At 38.1% G+C, this 12,405-nt stretch overlaps 1 protein-coding gene across 6 annotated transcripts in view; it reads left to right on the top strand.

Annotated features, from left to right (window-relative positions):
• TBC1D32 (TBC1 domain family member 32) overlaps positions 1–12,405 on the top strand; it is a 111,608-nt gene that overhangs the window by 35,269 nt on the left and 63,934 nt on the right. For all 6 annotated transcript variants that reach the window (XM_023754184.1, XM_023754185.1, XM_023754183.1 and 3 more), the window contains 5 exons: positions 1,175–1,317; positions 4,428–4,555; positions 5,108–5,309; positions 6,017–6,099; positions 8,913–9,051. In XM_023754184.1, coding sequence (XP_023609952.1) covers positions 1,175–1,317; positions 4,428–4,555; positions 5,108–5,309; positions 6,017–6,099; positions 8,913–9,051 — 695 coding nt within the window. The remainder of the gene's footprint in view (positions 1–1,174; positions 1,318–4,427; positions 4,556–5,107; positions 5,310–6,016; positions 6,100–8,912; positions 9,052–12,405) is intronic.

Genomic DNA, 12,405 nt, shown 5'->3' with positions numbered 1-12,405 from the left:
TTTACATTTCTTTTGTAGTATTACTGAAGTCTTAGTGTGTTCATGGAGTATGAATATATACAAATTTAGAACATTGGTATTATTTCAATACTAGAGGCCCAGTGCACGACATTCATGCACTGTGGGGGATGGAGTCCCTCAGCTGGGCCTGAGCCCTCTCACAGTCCAGGACCCCTCGGGAGATGTCTGCCTGCCTGTTAGGCCCACTTCCCATGGTCCTTAGCGCTGCCTTGGAGGCGGGAGAGGCTCTCTCTACCGCTGCTGCGCTCACCAGCTGTGAGCCTAGCTTCTGGGTGAGCGGCGCGCCCCCTGTGGGAACGCACTGACCACCAGGGGCAGCTCCTGTGTTGAGCATCTGCCCCCGGTGGTCAGTGCGCATCATAGCGACTGGTCGTTTCACCATTCAGTCAATTTGCATATTAGGGTTTTATTATATAGGATTGTATCTTTCTGGGACAATTGTGCACTGATAACTTTGGTTCCTTAGTTTCTTCATGTAAAACACTATTTTTGCAGTAGATTAGGTCAAATAATAAGAAAATTCTTTAGTTTATGAAACTAAAAATATCACATTTATTTTAATGACCATTTCTCATGTTACATTCATGTGTACTGTATTTTAAAAGAAAAATTTAAAAAATGCTCATTCATTTCACTGGTTTTATGGTACCACAAGAATATACTAGTCTACAGGAAGGTTTCTCCTCTCTGCATCCTTCTTTTTGGCCATTATTTTGTCTTAATGACTAATTTTCTACCAGAATCAACTCCTGAATACATGTAATATTATATATAATAATAAAAGAGAAAGTAAGTATTTGCCAGGAGGAGAAAAGCTCTAAATTTGCTTCTAACCCCATCCTTGCTGTCAAGCAATGATTTAATGTCAAACAGCGAGTGATCTTATATTGTTGTCTTTTGGCATTCATATTTTGTAATTTATTCACTTTTTATTAACTTGAAGATATGTTAAGCTAGATGATATCTCCTTAAGTTTTAGGTTACAATTTGGTATTACATCATCCTTTGGGCATTGAGTTGTGTGATTTTTTCAAACTGTTTAATCTTGATGTTGAACTTTTTTTGGAACAGTAATAGCTAACCCATAACTAAAAGATATATTAAGCATTTAATGTCTAAAGGTTTAATTTAAAAAATACTTCTTCCATTACAGAGAATTACTCTCCTGCAGGAATGGTGACTGAAGTTCTACAGATACTCTGTGACCAAAAAGAATGTGCAATCGAATGCTTATCTAACAAACCTGTGGTTGAGGCACTTCTTCAGCCTATTCATAATTTAATGAAAGGAACTAAGGTTGGTATTATTTATTAAAGAGAAAAAGTCTCTTAGTTGGGTATGAGTGACTATTCAATGGGGTTTTATGTCTAAATTTGATATATTTAAAAATTATTTTATTACACAATTTTTCCACATATGAATGTATTTTATGCCAAGAGATTTTTATTTATTGTTAAATTATAGTTTATGCAGTCAATTGATTTATTAGTTATGACAATATGGGAGAAAAATACATATAACATCTTAAATTTTTTTTTCTAGTTAGGTTTAGAGCTGATGGTTGTAAGGACGAAGATAAGTTGTTCTATTAAAAAGCTATTTGTGTTTTAAATCTAATAAATCTTGTGAATGTTTTATTATTTGTTTTAATGGCAATTTTATAGCCTTTGGAAATGTGATTGTTTTTCTGAAGAGCCAGCTCTGTTTTATATGAAGAACTAATGTTACTTGAGGAAAAAAGCTTATAAACATCCTGGTTCCTAACATTTGTATGTCTCTCTACAATTTGTACAGTATATTTCTTCACATTATGTAATGTAATCCTCACGACTGAGGCTCAAAGGAGGAGTGACTTGTTAAAGGTCATATTTAACAGGTGGCAGAACTGGTACCACTACTAGTACTGCTGTCTGTAATATATTCCTCCACTTCTGTGACTTCAGCTTCTGGGGAATGACTCAAAGTTTATCAATGAGCTTATCAATAAGCTAAAAGTTGCCTGGCCAGTATGGCTCAGATTGAGCATTGACCCATGAACAAGAGATCACCACTTTGATTCCTGATCAGGGCACATACCTGGGTTGTGGGCTTAATCCCCAGTAGGGGGTGTGTAGGAGGCAGCTGATTGATGTTTCTCTCTCATTGATGTTTCTGTCTCTCCTCCCTTCTCTATAAAAATCAATAAAAAACATATTCAAAAACGAAGAAGAGACACCATAGAGTGTATGCTCTCTGTCTCTTTCTCTGAAAAACAAAACAAAAAACAAACAAAAAAAATAAAAAATAAATTAAGCTAAATGTTTTTATCTTTCCATGTCTGTGTTATGTAGTGTTTTTATTGGTTTCATCTCTCTCAATGGACTGGGCAATTGCTCACCCATCCATGTATTCATTATTCATTGCTTATTCAGAAAACATTAAGCATTTATGTGAATGCGGTGCAAAGTATGGAATTCTGGGAAATTAAGAGGATATAATGATAAATTATTTTGATGGTCTTAAAGTCAACCTTCGGAAAACAAAATAGAGAAGAAACAAATAGAATACCTAATACAGCTTAATTTAATAAAATGCCATAATATAAATAATGTTGTAAATATAAACCATATACCAGACCTGAGAAATGTGTTCTTGAATCTTAAACCATATAAATTGTTTGTGTCTTTAACATCTTTAACTTCTTATTTTCTTTTGACATCGATTGGTTGCCTCTGCAAACTTTGTGTTTTTATGAGAGAAGGAAAGTATTTTAGGCAGAGAAGTCGCTCTAAGAAAGATATCTAGTATGAAATAGACTAACAGAGTGGTCGGCAAACTGCGGCTCGCGAACCACATGCGGCTCTTTTGGCCCCTGGAGTGTGGCACAAAGTTTCAATCGCACTGTACGTGGCGTGCCGCATCGGGAATTTTGTGGAAGAGCCACACTCAAGGGGCCGCAGTTTGCCGACCACTGGACTAACATAATGTCTGATATAATTTAGGAATTCTTCAAGTGAATATACCTGACTCATTAGTTAAGCCACTGAATTTATTGGAATTGGAATATATTAGTTGCAATGTATATTCAGGTTTACTATAGAGAATATGAATGTTGGCATCCATGCAGGTACAAGCAAATAAGTAGGTCCCAGAAAGAATAGGAACTTTAGTAGACTTCGGCACGTTGATGGGTTCTAGCATTAACACAACTCGCTACTTTTCAGTATTTGCTTTGTACTAATTTGCTATACGCTGGAAAATATTTTTTAATACATTCATTTAAAATAAAAAATGAGGAAATATGCTTGGTCCAGCCTATGTTTTCTCATTAGGGGACATCATTGGCTATTGGCCAGCTTAGGAAAGGATGCTATCCCCTAAAACGGATGGTAGTGTGTTAAAGACTCTGTATAATAAAATTAGATTGGATATACAGGTAAACCTTATTTTATTCTGCTTAGATTTATTGCACTTTACAGATGTTACGTTTTTACAAATTGGAGGCAAGACCCTCCACCAGCCAAAAGATTACTCCCCTTTATTGCCATGTCTGGGACTGAACCTAAATGTCTCCAAGGTACAGGAAACTAGTGAATGGGAAGTAAAGGGCTGAGTGGAAATAGAGAAGCTACTGCATTTGTCCACAAGAATCTATATATATAAAGAGCCAGGGTCCGTCACATCCAAAACGACTGAAGGCTCGACCTAAAGCCCAGGCTGCCCGAGCAACAGGCTCTGGTGGGTGGGGACTTGTGGCGCCAGGGCCGGGGGAGGTGGGGCCGGCACTCTCACTCACTCACAACCGCACACACGCACAGACACACAGACACACACACAGCTCCCAGCCTTTTCTCCCTTTCTTTCCCTCCCTCCCAGCTCGCTCTCGGAGCCTCTCTCAGAATGAGGCCCCAGGGCGGGCAGAGGGTGGAGCTGCCCCCACTGGCCCTGCCCCTTCCCAGCCGGGAAAGAGGAAGAGGGAGAGAGGGAGGCAGGGAGGCCTGGAGGACTGCTGAGAAAAACAGAGAGAGACAGAGACTGGGAGAGACTGGGATGGAGAGATGGAAACAAAATAGCAATATTAAAATATTTCCTCTAATTAATTCCCTTTTATTGTGCACAAATTTCATGCACCGGGCCACTAGTTACATATAAAATTGTCATAGCAGCAGTTCTCTCAATTGTCTTAATAAACAATAACTGATTTGCATAAAAAGTCTGTATGAATTTTCCTCATCAGCTATGCTGGTAAGAGACTCTAATCTAATGTTACTTTTAATTCAGACATATTATTTCACCGCCAGACGATCATAACTTTCTTTTTGTTGTGGCAGTATAACTTTATTAGATTACACTCCTGCCCTTGAATTTTAGTCTGGGATATGTCAGCATGTCATCAAATATGTGACTGTTCTCTTTTTAATGTACAGGCTGCTCCACATTGCTCTGAAGCAGCTTTAATTTGCATAGCTGATATTTTGGCAAGAATTGCGTCTATAGAAGAAGGGCTTACCTTACTTCTTTATGGAGAAAATATGAACTCTTCAGAAGAAAAAAGGTATGTCTGTGTTTCAAATAATTTGTGGAATTAGTAGCATATTTTGTAAATCTGACTCAAAATTTCCAAGATGCCATGTTATATGTTAATATATGGATAACTATTTTCGGTATAGTTAGTTTCCTGACCAGCCACTAATAACATATTAGATCATCAGAAAGTTGAAGGAGTAACCAGGATTATGGACTATGCAGAGGAAAGAAGAGAATTCTGGGAATAGATGACAATAGCTAACTAACTACTGGGCTCAGAGAGATTTGGAAAGATATCACAGCCGTTAAGCAAAAAACATGACCAGCATAGCCGATTACTCATGACAGATTACACACACTTTTTCTATTACATTTTCCCTCAGTTCTATTGAAAATGCTCTCATTACTAGACATCTGCGCGTGGGTGGGAACAAGAATATTGATATGTCAGAGAAAAGGTTAGAGGAGAACTAAAAGCAAGCCAAACAGATGAGGAATTTGTGACAAAGCTAGCCTTTGGTAGTGTTTTATAAATTCATGATTTGTAATCTTGGAATCACCTTTAGGTATCATCTGTTAGTTCTACAGGTGCTCATAAAATAGCCCAGTTTTTGAAAAAACTTCTTGATGAAGATATTTCTATTTTTTCTGGATCGGAAATGTTGCCCATGGTGAAAGGAGCTTTTATTTCCACATGTTGTCAAATATATGGTACATGTGAAGGCTTGCAAGTGTTAATTCCTTATGGTCTGCATGAATCTCTAGCTAATGCATGGAAGAAGGTAAGTATTTTCAAGTTTTTTCTCCCTCCCTGCAAATCTTTATTTCAGATATAATTATTCTAGTGTCATATTGCAGTTAAAATAGTATTTTATGGGGGCAAATGGTACTTCTTTAGCATCACAGTTCTCTGGAGGGCGTAATGCTTTTTAATTTGGCACAAGATGACTTTCGTATCTCCTCTCCCTAGAACACAGTTCTAGGATCTAACGGTACTACAGAGTCTTTTCTTCTGGCAAGAGAAGCTGAGATAAATTATCTTTGCATAACTGACATTCCTCTTTGGAAGTTATTTCTGTGCAGTTTTTACAGACGCTGGATTTTTGTTATGGACACTGTAGATTATAATGTAGCAATAGTCACATATAATATATATCAATAGACTGTCTTTTTTTCCCCACATTCATATGCTTTATTTATGAAGTACTTTAAAAATTTATCTTAATTAATGAAGTATTACAGATGTCCCATTCCCCCCCTCACAACCCCATTAACCTCCTCCATCCCACTCCCGCAACCTATCCAGCCCTTCACTGCACTATTGTCTGTGTCCATGGGTTATACGTATATACATATAAGGAAATACTTTAAATGATATTTAATTAAGAACCAAATTTAACTTTTGAAGGTAATTTTAAAAAAAGTGTAGCATGAGGAATGTAATGCTATCAGTGAAAAAAAGAGTGCAAATTAATCTGTTATGTTTTAGACAAATTTGGTATCAGAAAGAATTCCTACTCCAGTAGAGGGTTCAGATTCTGTCTCTTCGGTAAGCCAGGAATCCCAAAACATGTAAGTATACTTGATTAAATAAATTAAAAGCATATTTACTGAAATATTTTTAAAAATAAGAATGTAACAGACTACTGTAGCAAAAACATTTTATGGGAAGGTAAGTTATATATAGGACCAAGGAAAATTATACCTGGAAATTTAGAAATCAGATTTATAACTTTAAAAAATCTAGCAATATTTATTATACTTGCTTCATTCTGTATTTACATTTTGGGTGAGGAAACTTGACATGTGGAGTTGTTTCCAGAAAATTTGGAGAATTACCAAATACTAACATTGGAAACCTAACTAGGGAGTTCAGTAGAAGGAAAGTATTTTCGAATGCCAATGAAGTCCATGTATATTTAAGTTACGATTTTTCAAAATATGTGAGAATGTGTTTTAATAAGATTTTGGAAGGGGAAATAATTTACATCAGTATTTATACTAATTTTAAATTTAGAAGTCTCGATGTTTCTTCATAGATATCAATAAGACATGGAGTCAGATTAATGGGGGAAATATGATTTATTTATTTATTTATGTAAGAGAACATTTATTGGGTAAATTACTGAGGTAGAAGAAGTAATTCCTAGAAGAAATGGGCTTAGGAAATGAGTTATGGAGGTAAAGGAAGGGCCCTTGGAGCTTGGGAGTGAGGAGAGTAATGGTAACGTGCCTGCGAAAGGAATGACGGGGAGAGAGAAGGAAAAAGGAAAGGCCAGGGACTACTCCCGGGAGCAAGAGTGCACTGGGTCCTCCATCCTACGGGGTTTAAGGATGGAGACTTTCAGGGAGTCCCAGGGAAAGATCTTAACAGAATATTCAGTAGTTTTCCAGGTGTGTCCTCGCAGGGTTGTGGTCTCCACTGATTGATAGTGGCACCAGGGCGGGAGGTCAGCTGGTCCTGACGTCAGCCATGACTGGTTTGTTGCTTATCTGGGCCTGGAGTTTCTTGGCTGCAAACTTCTGTTGGTGCCTTAATGGGCTTTGATGTGCACAGGTAAATGGACCACTTCAGCAAAAGCTGATCGTCCCTCGGCGATCCTGGATGAGCCCCAAAGATGAGACAGGAGTGTGAGCTGTTGGGTTCATTGTCTCAAGAAGTTGACAGATGAATCGAAATACATTATTTTTTTTTAATTAAGATGTGGTGACATATGTTCCTGGATTCTATTCTTGAGTGCTGGCAGAGTCTAAACAGATCATAATTAGAGAAGAATCTTGAAGGATTCTCTGGAGAGAAACCCAAAAACTAACATTTGTTTTTGGGTAGGTCAAAGCAAACCAACCAGTCAATCAAAAAACCGTTTGCATTTTTTAAACAATGTAATAGTTAAAAAAACAATTATAGCTAGTTTTTAGAGAATTAACTTTATATGATATAATTGTCATAAACTTAAATCAACTGGCATTTTTTCTTTGGTGAAGGAGTGAGGGAAAAAACATTTCTGCAAATCATTTTTGAGGTAAATTTTAGATCTGTAATTTTGGAAGTCTTTTCATTTTTATTTCTGTGCATTCATTTTGTACTCATTCCTTCAGCTATTTATTGGACTAATTTTTTTGCTGAGTTCTGAAGATAACTATATACTTTAGAGAGCTTATTTAGTAGTGTAGAATACAAATAAATAAATACAACATAGCAATATGGTGTGTTCAATTTATATGATAAGGGTCATGCAAGGTACACTGGGAGTGAACTATTTTAATCTCTACAGTTTCTTTCCAGACAATTAGAAATATCCAGTAGGTAATATGTTGTCTCTTAATTCTGGTATTTCAAAATGAAATTCTCATATCCCCTTCTGTATTTCTAGATTTCTATCTTTCATTCTCCTATAAAAGTATGTCTTGTGACTTTTCAGGTTTTTTCTCTGGAGAATGTTACTAGCTTTCCTTTTAGAACTGTTCTGAGAAAAAAAGTCATTCTTTAAAAGTATAATAAAACTTATGAAAATAAATATAATATGCCTGGTATGCTTTAGAAAATCAGAAAACAGGTACTCTATAATGAAAAGGAAGTAAATTTCAAAACAATGGAGAGGTTGGGCTCGGGAAATCCAGGCACAGCAGAATTATAATAGGAAGGCAATTTAAGCATTTGTAAGAGAATCTACCATAGATTTAATAAAAATTCGGACATGTGCAGTGAATATTTGATTCATTCAGTGAAGGAAAATTATTGGGATAGAAGATGTAAGAAATAAAATAATTATTGCCCTAGATGGTTTGGCTCAGCAGCTAGAACCTTGGCCCACAGACTGAAGGGTTGTGGGTTCAATTCCAGTGAAGGACACATACCTCCGTTGCAGGCTTGATTCCTGGCCCTGGTCAGGTGGTGTTTGGGAGGCAACCAATTGATGTGTCTCTCTCACATTGATATTTCTATTTCCCCTCCCCTCCCCTCCCCTCCCCTCCCTTCCCCTCCCCTCCCTCTCTCCCCTCCCTTCCACTTTCTCTAAAAATCAATGCAAAGATATCCTATTGCCCGACTGACGTGACTCATACCATGCACTGAAAGGTTTTTGGATCGATTTCCAGTGAGGACACATGCCTGGGTTGCGGACTTGATCCCTGGATGTTTCGCTCTCACATTGATGTTTCTCTCTCTCCCACTCTCCCTTCCTCTCTCTCTAAAAATAAATAAAAGTAAAAAGAGTTCGCTATTGAGGAAACTATGCTTTTTGTCATATTTTAAAAAATTTATTGAATACTTTGCAACCAATGTGTACTCTATAAATTTAATTATCAGCACTATTAAGCTAAAATATTTTCTGTTCCATTTGAGTATAATGAAGAACCTCATACCTATTCTTCGCCTGTTTCAGTATGGCTTGGGAAGAGAATTTGTTAGATGGTTTACTAAATTTTGCTGCTACCCCTAAAGGACTACTACTTCTTCAAAGAACAGGTGCCATCAGTGAATGTGTGACATTTATGTTCAACCGATATGCAAAAAAATTACAGGTACGAATTACCATCTGCCACAGTCAAAAGGAATTTTTGTTGCTTTAAAAGCCATTAAGAATATATTATCCTGTTTTCTGTGCTTGAAGAGGTTTTTAAACCTGAGTTTAAAAACCATACAGCACTGTAATGTTTAACTTGATTTTGTTTTTTAGGAAAGCATTAGAGAGTTGATGTTGGTATCTATGGCTGTATTTACAGGATAGCAAACAAGCCTATGCACTTGAAAAATTCAGTTAATTATCCAGGTGTTTTGTAAAGGTGCTGTCAAACATCTGGATATACTAAAACTGGGTGGAACCTCAGGAGAAAAACCTGTTGGGGTTAAATGTATGTGTCCGTGGCAATGTAGGTGTCACATTTGAAAAGAAACACATATTTGAAGAGGGATTTTATTATTGCTACTGTTAAATAGAATTTATAATATAATACAGCCTTTTCTCAGAGGTCATAGAGGTATATTCAGTTTTTGCTGTCACGGTGAATATCCCTAGACCTCTGAGCTTTTTAGGATCATAGGTAGTATGCCTTTATTCTCTGTCTCTGGCAGCTGTTGTTTTTTGATGTGATTAGGTTGCCTGCTTATAAATATCACTAGAGGCCCAGTGCATGGATTCGTGCATGGATTTGTGTGGGGATCGGGCCTAAACCGGCATTCAGACATTCCCCGAGGGATGTAGCAGTGCACCAAGCAGCAGGTGGCCAGGGAGGAGCCCGAGCCGGGGCCAGGTGCTGTGCTGCTTGTGCTCATCCCGGCCTGCTGCACCTGCCGCCGCCGCTCGCCGCTCGGTAGCGCTGCTGCGGAATCAAGAGAGGCTCCCGCCGCCGCAGCTGCTCTCGCCAGCTGTGAGCTTGGCTTCTGGCCGAGCAGTGCTCCCCCTGTGGGAGCGCACTGACCACCAGGGGGAAGCTCCTGCATTGAGTGTCTGCCCCCTGGTGGCCAGTGCATGTAATAGCGACTGGTCGACCGGTCGTTCCGGTCGTTCTGGTTGTTTGGTCGTACAGTCGCTTAGGCTTTTATATATGTAGATTGTATTTGTTCTTCCTTAGTTGTCATTGTAATTTCCTGCTTTTATTTAAGCCTATAAAAAACAAATAGTTAACTTTTTAGGATTGCTTTTGCCAATGTAGATTAAGTAGTTCCTGAGGGCAGGGCCAGAACATCTCTTTATAAATAAAACATATGAACATCTGTTTATTATACTAGGTTGGTATGTGCAGATGTGTTTTTATTTGTTTAAATGGACCTCAAGTATGGAGAATTTAGTTGTTTACATGTTTCATTTCATTGCATAATGTCCCCATCTGTCCATGCAAGATTTCTCTCTTGATTAAATTTATTCTCCTATCAGTCCTGATTTACTCTGCATATATCCCCCTTCTCCAGGCTTCATACCAGTGTGCTATGTGTAATATTTTTGAATGTGCATACTTCTTGTATAATATTGTCTTAGTCCATTCAGTTACAAAATACTACAGTCTGGGTGACTTATAAGTAGCAGGTTTATTGCTCACAGTTCCAGAGGCTGGAAGTCCAAGATCTGGATGCTAGCATGGTCAGGTGAAGGCCCTCACATGGCAGGAGCTAGGGAGCTCTCAGCAATCTTTTTTTATAAGAGCACTAATCCCATTCATAAGGACACTCCTTCTTCATGACCTAATCACCTCCTAAAGGCCCCGGATTTTAACATGAATTTTTTGGGGACGTACATTCAGACTATATCAAATATAGTTTACATAAATGAAATTGTGTTGTTTTAATTTGAATTTATCTGATGGTGAATTTGAATCTCTTTCAGTACTAGTTGACCATTTGAGTTTTCATTTTTGTTTTTACATTTTTGAAAATATTCAAGCCGTTCAAATACATTTTTTAGCATCATTCAGATGCATGAAACCATGCAAACCACTTTTACTCTTGTGATAATACACCTATGACTAGATACCATTTTTCACATTCACAAATTTTAAGACAACCTTGTCTTCCTTTGTACCACACTGGTGGTTATACTAGAAGTCATTGTTTCCCAGATCTCAGAAACTTATAATCTTAGAAGTTATTACAGTACTCAAATGGTGCTCTATGCTATTCACAACACTTTTTGAAAATGTAGATCCTCCCTTACCTGGTAAGAAAACCATTAGGCCATTTCCTTAATTGTGCTGAAGAGAAAGTGGAGACCCAGGCTGGTTAAATGTTCTGCTTATGCTCTAGTGACTGACAGAAGTAAGACTAGAACTCAGATTTGTATTTAACAGTGTCCACGAAATCTGAGTCTTGTTAGCAAAGCATCTCTAACTTCTCTGTGGTTTTCTTCTGCTCCTTCCTTTCAGTACTTAGTGTGAATCTGGGAAGCCCCAAGGCTTCTCATGTTTGGTTCAGCAGGATCAGTGGGGGTGATTGAGTAAGGTGTTTTTGTCATTGTTATGGAGTAAGGCAAGTGGGAAAAGGATAGACATTTATCTTCTATGTCATCTAATTGCAGAACTATTGGATGGCAAATTAAGGAAAAGAGAAATATGAGTAATAAAAATAGAAAAAGGAAGACAAATGATAAAGACACAAATAGCAGAAAATTGAAGAAATTAACCTAACTTCCATGGTCCTTCAGGTTTTGTGCCCTTAAAACTGACTGTATAGCTTATATTTTAAAAATTTTATTGAAATAGATTTTTTAAATGAAATGTTGAAAAAATATAAATTCCTAAGCGGTTACCTCTGTTTAGAAGTCAAACATTTTATAAGCCAATCTGATCTTAGCCAAAGTCTGAGAAGGAAGAACATTATATAATGTCTTTGTTATTTCCTTATTCTGATTTCTGCTAAGAGTGATACTCATTTTTGTACTTTACCATGAATACATGTATAATATTCTCTGGGTGAAATAAATTGTTTAAGGTTTTCTACAACACTCTTTAGAAATCTGTACATTAATGCTGAACATTTTTGCTGGAGAGTATTTTATATGTAAAACTAGAGGCCTGGTGCACGGATTTGGGCACTGGTGGGATCCCTTGGCCTGGCCTGCAGGGATCGGGCCCAAAGTGGCCCGGTGTATGGATTTGTGCACCGGTGGGGTCTGTCAGCCTGGCCAATGGGGATTGGGCTGAAACCGGCTTTCCGACATCCCCCGAGGGGTCCTAGATTGTGAGACCCCTCCTGCAGGCCCAGCCCCCAAGACCTGGGTGCCCACCGGCTCCCTCCTGCCTCCTCTCTGGGTCTGAGTGCGGGTGAAGCAGATTTGGGGCCAGCAGTGCCCCAGCAACAACCTAACCCACAGCCTATTCCGTGAGGAATTGGGCTCCCTCCACTGCTGGTTGGAGTGTCTGCCCCCTGGTGATCATTGCTCGTCA

The sequence above is a fragment of the Myotis lucifugus genome, unplaced genomic scaffold (genome assembly GCF_000147115.1).
Source record: "Myotis lucifugus unplaced genomic scaffold, Myoluc2.0 scaffold_57, whole genome shotgun sequence".
Classification (NCBI taxonomy): Eukaryota; Metazoa; Chordata; class Mammalia; order Chiroptera; family Vespertilionidae; genus Myotis; species Myotis lucifugus.
The sequence above is the reverse complement of the archived record's forward strand: the minus strand, read 5'-3'. Positions and strand labels throughout refer to the sequence as shown.